Raw genomic sequence first — 14,995 nt, 5'->3', positions numbered from 1 at the left:
TTTGATGCTGAAACTGGTACTTTTACTTAAGTACGATTTTGAATGCAGGTGACAGAGTATTTTTAAACTGTGGTATTGCTACTTTAACTAAAGTAAAAGATCTGAATACTTCTTCCACTACTGCCTACAGGTGACTGCAATGCTTTTTGAAAAACATAAAATGATCAACTTTTCTGACTTAAAAGATAAGGCTGACGATATTTAATATTTCTTATGGTCAACAAATCCCATGAAAAGGCCAAAACCAACGATGAAGTGTTGTCAGTGTGTAGATGAAGTCCTCCTGGGCCGTAGACCTCAATCATTGGATCAAAATAGTCCCCAACAAAGCGGCTAAAAACAACAAAGTCCAGCTTCCTTTTTAAAAAGTGAAACTACGTATACCGGTATGTGACCTGTTTTTTTTAGATTTATGTCCGCAGTAGGAACAAACAGTGCCACCGACATGGTAGTGAAGTCGGAAGGTGTTTAGAGATGAACAACACACTGTTGGTTTTGGGGAGAATAACACCACACTGATCCTTTAAGAGTGAAAAATACAAGGACCTCACAACATCTGGACAACATGTCTGAAGCCACCATCAGAGGTGGAGACAGACTAGCTGTGCTATGCCAGAAAAATATTTAGCATGTCCAAATACATAGCATGTCAAAGGCAGTAGGCCAAAAATACCAGGATGTCCTACTACATCCGGTCACGTTTTGCATTATGCAAGACACCATGTTTTTTCTGGCTATTCTGACCCACAATCATCTGCACAGCAGCTATATGAGCAAGAAGGTCAAAGTTCAAGGCACAATATTATGAAGAAGTAGTATGTCCCAATTATATGTATACTGTATGCAACAGTATGTACTTGGTAAGGACAGTTGCAGTACGTACTAAGAGTAAAAAGAATGAGTATGAGATTTGGAACGCACCCTAGGGCTCCTAAAACATCTTAAAAATGTTGACCATGCAGTGTTTTCTTGCACTTAAACAAGCCGTTCATATGGTGACACCTGGTGGACGCTCTTCATCATGATCAAAATGTAGATGTCATGATGAAAGCAACAACAAAAAAAGAAAGAAAAAGGAGGAAGCTTGCTGCATCTCTGAAATGAAAATAGCCATCCACTTTAATACAAAATAGGTGGTGTTGTATTTGTTATCATTTTTGTTATGACTGTAACAGTCTAGAAAATGAATCTACTGTTATACTCTGCTGGATGTCAACGACAAGTTTATGTCAGAACACAAAAACATGTTAAATGAAACACAGGAAGTCAGAAAGGACGGACTAAAATTACAAAATAAAAACTGAATGAGAATGACATTTTTATAAAATAATCAACTCAAGGTCCACTGATGTCCCATCATCACCATCTCTATGACAGAAACTCTGCACCATGATTTCAGGTTATTTTGTCAAACTACTTAGTCCAACTGCTTGAATGTGAGTTTTTGTTAGAGAACAAACTGATGCAGTTAATCCCGGCTTTTAAAACTAACTCAAATCAAATCAGTAAAACCGTTTTCACGTGTCTCATTAAGTTCATGTTATCAAACCTCTTCAGACTTTGAATGTGACAGTTCAGAGTCTTCCTCATCGGAGTGAGATCCATTCGTCGTGGTGTCACTGAGCCTGAGCACCCTGGTTCTTACTCTCCTGCCACGACTTCTTCCTCAGCTCCAGCTCAGTGTCCATGAATGAAGCCAGACCCCAGTTAGTGATCCTCTGAGGTGCTTTATCACCTAAAAGAGAAGGGAGGGAGGCCCTTTAACAAGATGGACTCACAGACAAATCACTCATGATGCATTTTGTTGTATTGGTACTTAAAGCTTCAGTAGGCAGAATATTTTTTGGCATCATTGGGCAAAAATTCCATAATAACCTTTCAGCATATTGTAATTCAAGTGTTCTGAGAGAAAACTAGACTTCTGCACCTCCTCATGGCTCTGTTTTCAGGCTTTAAACAATCTACGACAGGAGACTTTGTCCAATCAAAGGTAATTTCACAGAGAGAGCCTTCTTATTGAGCGTTCCTATTTCTACCCACTGCAGGTTTAATGTGTGTAATAATAAATCTGGATAACAGACTGAATCTGAAAACAACAATAATTCAGGGCATAAAGTCTAGGGTTTCCCATGCTCTTAGGCTGTAAATTACTCTATATGATCAAAGGAAAATCTGCCATTATATTGATATTTAATTATTGAACGGGTCTGAGGCAACACATTCTCATCTCAACTCGTCATATGCTGACGCTTTGACAGACCCCTCAGTGTCACTTTTCATCCACAGTAAACAACGTGCTTAATGTTGTGAATTAAACAAAAACACTTGTTTAGGATTAGGCAACAAGACTTAGTTAGGTTTAGGAAAAAACAACATGGTTGGGCTTAGAATTACTAAGTTTTTACACTGAAAATGTGACTTGACGTTGTGAAAACGGGACATGAACGAACAGCTGATTGTACAGTTAAAGTGAAACTTAACGCACGGGACACAAACAGCGGTCTCCTGGATGAAAGCCTTGTGTTTGTTGGACCCTCCCACCTCACCTCCCACCCGCCCAGTGTGTCTCTTTTGCTCTTTAAACTACGTCACCACAGCACTCTCTCTGAGTGTTTACTGCTGCCGCGGATGGTTTTACATTGTAGTTACTGGAAAGACCGCTGCGTCTCATCAAACGCTGACGGCAGTGACAAAGCATCGGTATTTGACGCCCTGGGAATGAGAACGGGCTGTCTGAGGTCATGGTTCTGTGCAGACCAGTCAAGTTCTTCCACACCAAACTGGGACAAAACATTTGCTTATCGACCTTGCTTTGTGTAGGGGAGCATTGTCACGTTGAAACAAGAAAGAGCCTTTCCAAAACTGTTGCCACACTATTGAAGGAACGTTATTGTCCAAGCCAAAAGCATAAAAAACAGCCCCAGAACATAAATATAATGTTGACAGCTGTGTCCACATACATTTGGCCATGTAGTGTACCTCGCTGCAATTTTCAGGATAACGGTGTTTTTGTATATAAGGCCTTAATTCAAGTTGTGGAACACTACGATATCAAAATCTTGCAAAAACACATCAAGAAGCCCCGTTTCCATGAACTTGATGCACAGACTTTTTAAATGCATCTGTGTCATGTTGACTTATGAGACTTCTACGTCCCCACCTGGCTGGATGAGACGCAACAGCCCCTCATGTTGGGCCACCTTGTCCTTCCAGGTCTTGGTCTTGTTAGCTGCTCGTTCAAGCTTCTTTGACAACTCCTGTATAAGATAAAGAAGACGTGAGAGAAAAAGATAGAAGGAATCAGATCATATAAACTCTGAGTAGATGTCAGCTGAGAGGAAGACAGGTGGATAAATGGGATGAAGGACATTTTGAGACAGTTTGGCCAGCAGGGGGAGCAGCTGTTGATGATCAAGTAGTTCATGAGTCATTATATTGGTGGTTTAAAATGTAAAGTATTGAGCACCTCAATATTTTTGGCACTGATATGTCGGCAGTGCTGAGTATCAAAAGCTGTCATGTATGGAAACCTGGCATCAAATGTCAGATTCATCATGTTGTTCACTTAGGTTTTATCTCACTCCCCTGTTTCCTGTCTGTATTTCTACTGTCGACATCAAATTAAGGCAAAATACCAAGCAGATAATGTTAAAAAATATTTAATTTGATGATTTAAATCAAAAGTTTGATAATTTTATTGTATTTAGGCAAAGTTCCTATTTGTGTTTTTGACAAATGTTAATATTTAACTACATAACTTTGGCTTCTTTTGTAAAAAAAAAAATAGCTTCTGTAAAGAAACATGTCTCTATTTGGTAACACTTCATTTTACAGGTCCGCAAATTTCATGGTAAATAGGTGATAATTAGCAAGTAACCTATTTGAAATTTCTTTGGAATTACTGCCAAATTACCCCAATATTTATCTCAAAATTTATCTCAAAATTTATCGAAAATGACTTTAATATAAACATTATTTAATAATTATATGATAAAATAGCATATAATGGTTAAAATAGGGCCCTTAGGCTCGAGAAGCGGTTGCTCTAATAGAAGACTAATAGAAAACACTTCTGTTCAGGCACAAATTTCACCATTGTGTGATTTATTGTCTCCACAAATGTAACCTGGTAGCTAATGCAATGATTCAGGGAGCTTTTTAAAGAAATTTCAAATAAGTTATCTGCTAATTATAATCTATTTACCAGCAGAAATGGAAATAAAGCATATCATCTAACTTTGTATTATTTTCCTGGAAATGTATTAAATAAATTATCAGCCATTGGGAAATAGCGGAATATAATTATTAAATAATGTTTATAATAAAGTAATTTTCGATAAATTCTGAAGTAAATATTGGGGTAATTTGGCAGCAATTCAAAGAAATTTCAAATAGGTTACTTGCTCATTATCACCTAATTACCATGACATTTGAGGACCTGTAAAATGAAGTGTTACCCTTTATTTATAATAAAATAAGGTATCAATATTAAGTATCCGGCACTCTGGTTCCATATTGGCACGAGTATAAAAAAATTTCAAACAATACCCAACCCTAATTCTGACCCTCTTACTCCTCATTACGAACTGACTGTAGGTCAGTTGACACGACTTGTAGCTTATTCTATTCCTCCGTATACTGAACATTATTTATAAGAATCATAAAACAAGAATCAACAAAATGCCACAAATGTGAAACATAATAAAAACATATTTGTGGGTAGAACGGGGTAGTTTTATTACCAGATACAGGAGCAGTGCCTTCTGCTGAATGGAGAAGAATACTACTATTTCTGATGCCAAGGGGACAATGTCCACCCTAGATAAATAAAATCTCTGTCTTAGTTTTGACCTGACCTCGTACTCCTCCAGGGCTCCATGCCGCTCCTTCTCCAGCTTCTCCAGCTGCTGCATGGCTGCCTGCAGGTCTCTCTCCTTGGCCCGCTTCTCGGCCAACAGCTCCTGCTTCTCAGCCTCGGTCTGAGACAGCGCCATCTGCTGCTGCAGGTGGATCTGCTCCAGCTCAGCCCTCTTGGTTGCCTCCTCCTCAAGCAGCCTGAGATGGAAAACACAGCAATGATGCTTACATTTTATATAAGTTGTCTATTTTAAGTCCTATTCTGAACAAAGGGAAATGAGGAGCTGGAGCCAAAGGTAAGTGTGGAAAAATCCTGAACAGGTTGTCAGTTTATAACAGGCCTGCATGTCTTTTGAATATGGCAGGAATACCAAACTAACTCAGGGAAAACATGCAAAAAATACACAGAAAAACAGCTGTGGGACACCATGTTTATATGTATAAAGGAATTATCATTTTTGTGTGATGTTTTTGTATTGTATTTCATTGTAGTGTATTGTTAGGGTTCTCTATTTTATTTTTTACCTAGAGTATTACAATAGTTTAAGAAATTGATTTAAAATCTATAAATACAATTTGCGGAACAAACACATTAGTTTGACCATTTATTGTTTTACTTACTCTAAGCTTATTTTTGTTTTCTGTCCATTTTTCCTGTCACTTCCTATCCCTGCATGCATTTTCCGAGCTGTGTTTCCAACAAAACTCTGTGTTTTTGCAGCAAGAAATGCAATTTTTAGTATTTATAATTTTTACTTGATATTGTTGCACCTAAAAAAAGGGGGAAAATCTGTCAGTTACCTTTTTTTATCATAGCTGTCTTGTGATTGTTAATTTGTTCGTTTAGTTTTTCTGCAATCAGTTTACTGTTAACCAAGATAGCCATTGTACTAGCTGTCTGTGGCTTATGTGTTGCTAACACAACACTATAGGTAACTGTTCATTTAGTTATTTAGTAACCTATCTGTCAACTAGTGAATCAACAGACCGTCAAAAAAGTAAAAATTAGCATCTTAAAAAAGACTGCAGGTCTGTTAAACTGGTTTGCATAATATCATAAAGGAGTTAATATAACTGTAATTATCCACTGTCCAGTGTGTACGTGTGTGTGTGTGTGTGTGTGTGTGTGTGTGTGTGCGTGCGTGCGTGCGTGCGTGCGTGCGTGCGTGCGTGCGCGTGCGTGTGTGTGACCTGGACTGCAGCTTGTGCATGGCCTCCTCATCCTGCTTGGTCTGCTTCTCGTCCTCTAAAGCCTCCTCCAGCCGGTGGTACATGTCCTCCAGCTCCCGGACGCGCTGGAGGTACTGCTCCAGTTCACTGGACTTCTGAGCCACCTGCTCCTCCATCTGCTGACGCACCTGGGTGAGTCAACACACACACACACACACATACAGTTGCACGGTCTTACACACTAGGCTCTTGAACCGAGCAATAATCTACAAATCAACTGTAAATCTTCTTATGTGTTGCTGCAATGATGCAATCTCATCAGATCAAACTACAAAGTTTTTCTCATCTTACAAAGGCCTTTGTCTGTTTAGTCACTTTAATAAGACGATGATTAATGCGTCTGTGCATGTGACGCTCAGACAGAAGGTGACTCAACATCATGGGATATATCATTTTAACTGTTTTAGCTTGTATTTCCTGGAAGGACAGAACCACAGACAGCTGACTGAATCAGAAAATAGACGAGACAGTCTTAGTTGACCAGACTCCATTAGTTTTCTCCCTGAACTTTCTAAAGACCACGTGTTGTCGCATAACAACACACATGATCAGGACAAAGGAGCAGAGTAGAGGGAGGCAGACTCTGGCAACGGTGGTTACCATTTTCTCTCTCTCCAGGTCCAGTCTGTAGCGATCCTGCAGGTCTAACTGAGACTGCTTCCTCCTGTGCTCCTCTATTGCTGCTTTAGTTGCAGCCTCCTCCATTTTCTGTGAAGCACAAAAGAGGAAAGAGCTGTTACTTCTCTGCTTTAGCTACACCAGGCTACAGGGGGAAATCTTAATTAAGAAAATTAGGTTGGTTAAAGAAGAGTCTGTGCTACAGTGGGAATGTCTGGGTCAAGAATAATTAAAGAACCTTTTACTTGTAGTCTCTTATAAAACATTTTATTAGTAACAACTGGGTGTATTTAGCAAAAGACAAAAATACCCATCTGGCAGGGTAAAAAGAGAAGTGAGAAACCATCAATAATCTGCTGCAGCTCTGAAAAAATTGAGTGCACATGTCTGGCCCACCGCTAGATGCAGATGTCCCTGGCTGATATATACTATCATTTGCATAGCAGGTTTTGCTTCCCTTTTCACTGTGAATGTTCTGCTGAATCGAGTGTGTGATTGTGTTATTTTTTTTAATCAAATGTGTTTTTGGGTTATCTTGAACCACAATACGTGAAACTAAAAGGAAGTGGACAAAAACTGCAGGGCTGCATAATTAATCGACATTTTATCAAAATAGCAATATGGCCTACTGCTATTTTCAAATGCACAATATTTGTTAAAAGCGAAATGTGTGTCAAAATACCATTTTAAATTAAATATTGTCATGCGGCAGAGATGTCCTGGCCTACACATCATATTCTACAGAATAAAACAGATCCCCACAAGAATCACACCCTAATCATTCTAATATGTTTTTAAATGAAAATGAGAATAATGATGTAAAAATTATCATAATTCCCTCTAATATCTAATCATATCACAATTGCAATATCAGTCGAAATAATCGCAATTACATATTTTTATCAAAATCGTTCAGCCCTAATTTAGAGCATCTCAGATTTTCTCAAAAATGTAAGATTTACAAAATTAGCTGGACTGACCTACTATAGCTCCACATTTGTACCTACAATAAAGCATGTTTCATCATGACATTTCTCATAATAACCTACAGGGGTATTTTAAAGCAATAGTTTGTAGTGTTGTTAGATTACACTGTTATATGTTTACGAGATATAATTTACTTTAAATGCAAAAGGGAGATCTATATCCCTTTGTGAGGATCAAAATGTTTCCTCAGAGAAACATCTATCAGATATAAATAGGAGGAAAGAGCTTCCTGTAATAGAGATCAGATTGTTTGCTACAGTATATGTCTAAGACAAATGTGTTTACTGGGGCCAACAAGACTCGACAAGGACTCCTGTGTTTAACATTTGAGTTGTGCAAATGGTTACTGGACTCAACAAGGTGCGGTTGCCACCTTCTCAACGTCAGTGTTTAAGTTAGAAGAGTTGAGCATGGACCAGTACCTTCCTCATACCCTCCAGCTGCATCTGTTTGTTCTCACTGGCCGCCTGGAGCTTGTTCATCCTCTCTGCCAGGTCGTCCTCCTCCACCAGCTGTTTCTGACGGTGCTCCCTGCGCCTCAGCCGGGCCTCGCGGTGAGGAGACGGCAGCCCCAACCTCAGCAGCTGGATGCACGTTTGAATAGCTGCCGCGACACAGAGCGAGAGGTTGAATCACTGATTGATTTACTAGATGCTGTTGATATGACTATGATAATGATGAGGCAGTTACAGAGAAGTGGAAAATGATGCTACCTTGAAGCCATTCCTGCTTCTTCTTTTTATCTGATGCACTAATCTCAAAGCTTTTATCAGTGCACTTGATAATGAACAGGCATTTCTTCCCTTCTTTATCCGGCAGAGACTGCAGGAGAGAAAAAAATATTACCAGTCACATCATACTAAATGCACAAAACCATGTGGGATTATACAAATTCAAACAGTCGCTGCTGTTTCGACCACTGGTTCCCAACCTGGGTGTCCTCGAGAGGCCTTCTTGATTTTAAGAGGTGTAAGACAACTTTGTTTTAAAGAAAAAACATTCTGTGCTGATATGTATTGGTTATTGGTTTATTATTTAAAATATAAACAGGATAAGGGCACAGTGAAGACCTGAACACAAGCTATATCCAAAGAACCTCCCATCTCTGCTAAACAGCCTCATTCTGCATTAGAAAAGTACGCAGTTAAAACAACCAAAGAGCTGATAGAACAATGGCCAAGCGTCAGGGAGAAGAAAACACTGGATTTGTCAAAAAGAAGCCTATTACGTTAGTATGGTTGTTAAAAGTGGAAAAAAAACCTACATACATACATAATACAGAGAACTGTATTAAAAGTTCCTAAAAATAACAGGAAAACAGGAAATAAACTGCTCAAAATTCATCCAAATTGCTCGTTTTAAATAAATAGGTAAATAGATAATAGATAACAACATACCTCCACACAGCAGGTTCGGTCCAGAACGATGTCTCCTTTCTTCTCCACCATGTCCTCACAGGCGTAGTATGACAGCGAGTTGGGTCGAAGGACAAACCAGCGCTCCGTCCAGTTCTTCCTTTTGTGACCCTTTTTCATCATGTATCCCTTCAGAACACAGTATGGACGTAAACAAGGACACTTGAGTTCTCTAATTATTTTGCCATAATCACTGTGATATACTTAACATAAGTTATGCTACTTAGATAATTAAGGATACGATTGATAACATTTACAACTTTCAGCTACTAGATGTTGCATTTTCCCTCCCTCGTTCCATTGCATTTACTTCACAACAAGTCATTGCCAGTCACAATCTCAGCCATTTATCCGTTTTCTTTCGCTCTTACTGACAACCCAGAGATACCATGTGATATCAAAAGTCCTTTTACTATTGGCTCACAAGCCTTGTTAGAAGTGGGAACCAAACCTCAGATACCTTGCTCAGAAATAAACAAAACATTAATTTAGGACCCGCCAGAATTTTTTTAATGATTAATTCACAGTCATAATATTTTTTTTTAGGAAAAGCCATACTTTTACTCACCACCTTTCTAAAGACTTTTTTAATATATTTGTCTACATAAAAATGTTATCAATAAGACCTTTAATATCCAATATGTGTGCACACAGTACACGTGGGATCAACATCCTGTCTAACCTGCTTGAGCACGTCCATTATGAGCTCCTGGAAGACCTCGGTGATGCCCATGGACAGGGTCTGGTGGTTCATGCCCTTGCTGAAGTAACCCATCCCCACCAGTTCAATCAGCTCCCAGGCAGTCAGGCAGTTCTTCTTTTTGTTCAGCTTCAGCTTGTAATCTGCAAACTTCTCCTCACTCCATCTGCTCCCCATGGCCTCGATCAACTTTCGCAGGAAGTACTCAATCTGAGGAGATTGACAGACAGAAGTGATTTAAAACTAAAACGAAATGTCCTTGCTCTTTGCTCGATTGTTTACTTGCAGGTAAAAAAAACTAAAAAACACAGAAAACAACTATTTCCTCACCTCTTCCGTAATGATGACGAGCGGGTATTTTTCTTCAGACAGAAAGTTGAAAATGCACCACACTTTGAAAGCATCGTCGTCTGAGATGACTAGATGTTTAGTGCAGATATTTTTCTTGTAACACAGTGTCCAGCACATCTTGTTGAACTCCAGTACATCAAATTCCTCCTGCACCTGGGAACAAAAACACACCATTCAAGTCAAAGTCAAACTGGTCAGCACCAGTGAGGGCAGCGTGTTTACAAATGCTAAGCAGGAGACTGCTGATTGTCTCCTTTCAGAACCTCCAGTCTGCAGGATGTGAGGTACAAACCTGATGTAATTAAACGCCTCATTTTTATTCAAGTCAGAGTCTACAAGAGGAAGGCAAGAAAACAGCTTCCAAGTACAAAGAGTGAAACTCAAGCTCTAGTTTACTAGCTGACATGAGACTTCAACAGATGTGTTTGCACTGTGTGTTACGCTGCGCTCCCAAAAACTCTATCAGAGACAAGTATGCCCCTTTTGCAAAGAGTGTATCAGGATGCATCCCATTTTACCTAAATGTTTATTAAACTACCAATGAATTAATAATTAGACAAAAGACATTGTTCCTGTGGCTACAACAGAGAAGTGGTTTTAACCATTTCCTCTCTTACAGAGAAAAACAGGCCATGATTAGTCATCCTAATCTGTGTCATACACTCTTCAACTGAGAACAAGTATGTGTTGGTGTTTTTTTTCTATTTTCATTGTTTGTGTAGTAACATATCTTAAATCACAATCACACGATTTAACCACTTGAACACCAAGCATATCGTGTACACGACTTCCCGTGTTGTAAACACAAGCTCATTAGTTTCATTTGAAGGCACCAAAAGTCCCAATTGTATGCATACTGCATGCTACATGAACGTTGTAAGGGCAGCTGAAGTACGACCTAAAAGTAAAAAGAAAAAGTATGTGATTTGGAACGCACCCCTAGTATTTTAACTAACCTCATGTCCGATATCTGTCTGCAACTGAGTCTCTGTTCCATGCCTGCATCGTCACACTAATCAATTTTTACAATATCTTTGGTCTGACTTTGTTTATGGAAACTCATTGTTTTCTGATTTATAATCACGATCATTTAATTTGATGCCCAGAACTGTTTTCACAGTTTAACGATTGCTTCCAGTGAAGACGTCAAAGGCCAACTTCAGTCTTCAATCTTTATCTGTGTTCAGATCGCTGCATAACTGTGCACCCACACACACACAAACACACACACACATAGTGAGAAGAAAAGTAGCACAACCACAATACCATTTTGGTACCGAAACTTTTTGCAAATGATGTGTGTTGACTGGATTAAAAACGCAAGACTCATTCTCCCAGAACTATTCCATCAACCTTGTCCCCACCTTGTCAAGTATAAACCTGTTGAGGTACGGCATGTAGCCCTGGTTGGACAGAGGCCCTTTATTATCATCGTTGAAATGCTCTTCAAGGGCCACAGGGTCATGGGGGATCTTCATCACTGTGCACAGGCTGTGGGACAGCACCTAAAGGACCACAATTTAAATGTGAATTAGATAAGGCAAGCAGGTGAGGGGACATATATTTAGTCAAGTCATGTTACTATACAGATATGCATTCTTTCAAAATGAATATAGGTTGTAGATGAGTTAAAGAAGAAGGTCAATATCAGTCTCACAGTCTTCAAATTTTGCTACATGCAAATATAATTCACTGACATTTACAAGCATCACTAGCCAAGCGCTGCCTCTATTCTTGAAGGTGATATTTCTCTTATTAGACTAAAGGTTCATTTTACTGTAATAACAGAGGATTACACCCAGTAGTGTTTCATTTTAACTGTGCAGCACTGTGGCTTCATATCATCACGGACCAGGATTCTGATAACCTCCACTTGCAAACAGTCTTTTCTATTCTCTCCCAGATAGCGGTGGTATAGATAGGTGGTGGATGATTAGCTTTAAACTGGCCATCACAGTGATGTAAAGACCATAAATAAATCTCCAAAAATAGGGACTTTTAGAGTTTTCTTGACTTATGTTGAGAGAGCATGTGTGAGAGAGGAAAAACTCAGCAGGATCCTTGAAGTCAGAGTGTGTCTTTGTCAGGCTGGGCACATCGACATCAGACCCAGCAGGCAAACAAAATCTGGCCCAGGCTGTCACTCACCACCTCTCTCTGGCCTGTGCTTCAGTAAAACAGCCTGGAACACGGTTTTCAACTTCTTAGACAACAACACAGGTGGATTAAACATGCTTAAACATTCTCCCTTATTTAATAAACTAAAGGAATACACAAAATATAAGGAAAACACAAAAAAGCAGCATAAGTGAATGAATGGTGGATAAATAAGGTATATATATGATGGTATAAATCCCTTGTGTAAGCCTACTGTAGCTCAAGTAAAAGTAGTCTACCATTGAAACCATATCAAATGACTCCTTTACAAGCAAAAGTCCTGCATTCAAGTTTCAGTTTTAAAGCTAGAGGGAGGATACTGGTATCATATGAAACTAGAAAACTTAAGTCCATCGAATCCATTGTTATCAGCCATGTCATACTAGCTTGTCGGGAAGGAGATTAAATTACGCTCCAAATTTAGACTAAATTTTGGTGAGGAAAAACTGGCATGGCCATTTTCAAAGGGATTCCTTGACCTCTGACCTCAAGATATGTGAATGTAAATGGGTTCTATGGGTACCCACGAGTCTCCCCTTTGCAAACATGTAAACTTTATGATAATCACATGCAGTTTGGGGCAAGTCATAGTCAAGTCAGCAGACTGACACACTGACAGCTGTTGTTGCCTGTTGGACTGCAGTTTGCCATGTTATGATTTGAGCATATTTTTTATGCTAAATGCAGTACCTGTGAGGGTTTCTGGACAATATTTGTCATTGTTTTGTGTTGTTAATTGATTTCCAATAATAAATACATTTGCATAAAGCAAGAATATTTGTACACTCCCATGTTGATAAGATTGTTAAATACTTTAAAAATCTCCCTTTAAGGTACATTTTGAACAGATAAAAAATGTGTGAATAATTTTGGATTAATCACGATTAACTATTTTAACCAATTGACAGCCCTAATTATTACATAATTTACACTATATATTAGCTACTGTATTATTATGCACTATACTCTTTTTTAACAGTGTCTTCTGCACTATATTCACTTTTTTAATAGTCCTGTATCACAGTTGTTACCCTGCACTATATTCAGTTTTAACAGTTTTCTTCATCTCCTTATATTTTTATATCTGGTATATTTTTTTGTATTTTTTACTTTGCACTATTAACTTTTTTACTGCCTTTTTACTAACATGTTTTGCACTATGGAACTCTGATGCTGGAAACTTGAATTTCCCTCGGGATCAATAAAGTTACTATCTATCTATCTATCTGTCTATCTATCTATCTATCTATCTATCTATCTATGTATTAGCCTACTGGCAGATTCATGTTGAAGCAGTATTTTATTGTTGTATCTGGTTGTGGTGAAGCTAAACTAGGCTATATAACGTTATAGTGTGCTGTTGTACATCATATTTTATCATCTTGAAATGTAAAAACTGAATCTGCAAAATTACTGATAACTATAATTGCTAAATAAATGCAGTGTTAAATAAGTCCCAATATTCCCCCTGAAATGTAAGTAGCCTAGTATAAAATGGGACTAACGTTAGCTCAGTGCAAACTACTCACAATTATACTTAAGGTATGAGATACTTTTCCCCCACTGCTTAAAGTAAACACAGTAAAAAGCTGTTGTAGTCGCATTTTTATCATGAGGACACGCTAAATGTCTAACTTTAACACAGTTAGTGTGAGGGAAACCGAGTTGATGGAGTTTTTAGTGCCTGTTCATCCTCCATGACATCTGAACTTTATGAACAAGAATAGAAAAGAGAAGTGAATCACACCTTTAACTGAGATTTGGAGACTTTTCCTCGTTGATCCACGTCCAGGGCTGTGAAAGCATGCCATATAGACTTCAACAGCTCGTCTCGAAGCCACATCTTGTCCCTCGTCGTTCAGCACCAGAGAGGACGTCTGTCTGTCCTTCAGCTGTGTGTCTGTCTGCGTCTGTAGTTTCCCCGTCAGTCCGCCTCTCAACCACCACAGCGATGATGATGGTGGTGATGATGATGATGATGATGAAGGCGCAGCAGAAACCAGTGTGATGACAGCGCCACTCAACGTTTACTTCACTTTCTTTTCATCTTTTTAACTTAAGCTGCCAAAAACCGGTCAGTTTGAACCGTTTTCACATCTTAAAGGTGCCCTTTTTTTTTTAGAAAAAAGTGAGATTTTCATGTTTTTTTGTTAGAAAGCTGGCTTAAGTCCTAGAAAAATACTGTGAAAGTATGGAAACACTCAATCCACAGGGAAATACACACAGCCCGTATTCAGAAACTCTGCATTTGAAACAAGCTGTCAGGATTTCTGTCCATTTGTGATGTCACAAATATACAATATTTAGACCATTACACGGTTTTAAACATAAACATTTTAAATGTGTCCCAGTTTATTTCCTGTTGCAGTGTATGTAAATAACATCAGGTGACAGGAAGTATACATGGACCCAAACTGTTGCCTAGCAACGCAATTCCGTTGAAATGCACTAAAACGGAGCGTTTCAGACAGAGGGTAAATACAGGTATATTCAGGCTGACAGTAGGAGGAAAATAAATGTTTTTTTGGACATTACAGCATGTAAACATGTTCTAGTAGAAACATAAAATACAAGTATGATCCTGAAAATGAGCATGATATGTGACCTTTAACATTTAATAATACTTCTGTGTTTTTATTTAGGTTTGATTTTGAATTCAGGATTTGTACTTGCATTGGAG

At 38.6% G+C, this 14,995-nt stretch overlaps 1 protein-coding gene across 1 annotated transcript; it reads right to left on the bottom strand.

Moving 5' to 3' along the window:
* Nucleotides 1–1,118: 1,118 nt before the first annotated feature.
* LOC141756960 (switch-associated protein 70-like) lies at nucleotides 1,119–14,253 on the bottom strand. The gene is made up of 12 exons (XM_074617069.1): nucleotides 14,063–14,253; nucleotides 11,523–11,663; nucleotides 10,138–10,311; nucleotides 9,790–10,017; nucleotides 9,090–9,236; nucleotides 8,406–8,514; nucleotides 8,115–8,296; nucleotides 6,688–6,795; nucleotides 6,049–6,215; nucleotides 4,857–5,055; nucleotides 3,161–3,257; nucleotides 1,119–1,735 (listed from the first exon to the last, which is right to left on the bottom strand). Exons 1-12 carry the CDS (start codon nucleotides 14,156–14,158, stop codon nucleotides 1,617–1,619), a joined length of 1,767 nt encoding a protein of 588 aa, XP_074473170.1. The 5' UTR covers nucleotides 14,159–14,253; the 3' UTR covers nucleotides 1,119–1,616.
* Between the last annotated feature and the right edge of the window lie 742 nt (nucleotides 14,254–14,995).

The sequence above is a fragment of the Sebastes fasciatus genome, chromosome 2, assembly GCF_043250625.1.
Source record: "Sebastes fasciatus isolate fSebFas1 chromosome 2, fSebFas1.pri, whole genome shotgun sequence".
Classification (NCBI taxonomy): domain Eukaryota; kingdom Metazoa; phylum Chordata; class Actinopteri; order Perciformes; family Sebastidae; genus Sebastes; species Sebastes fasciatus.
The sequence above is the reverse complement of the archived record's forward strand: the minus strand, read 5'-3'. Positions and strand labels throughout refer to the sequence as shown.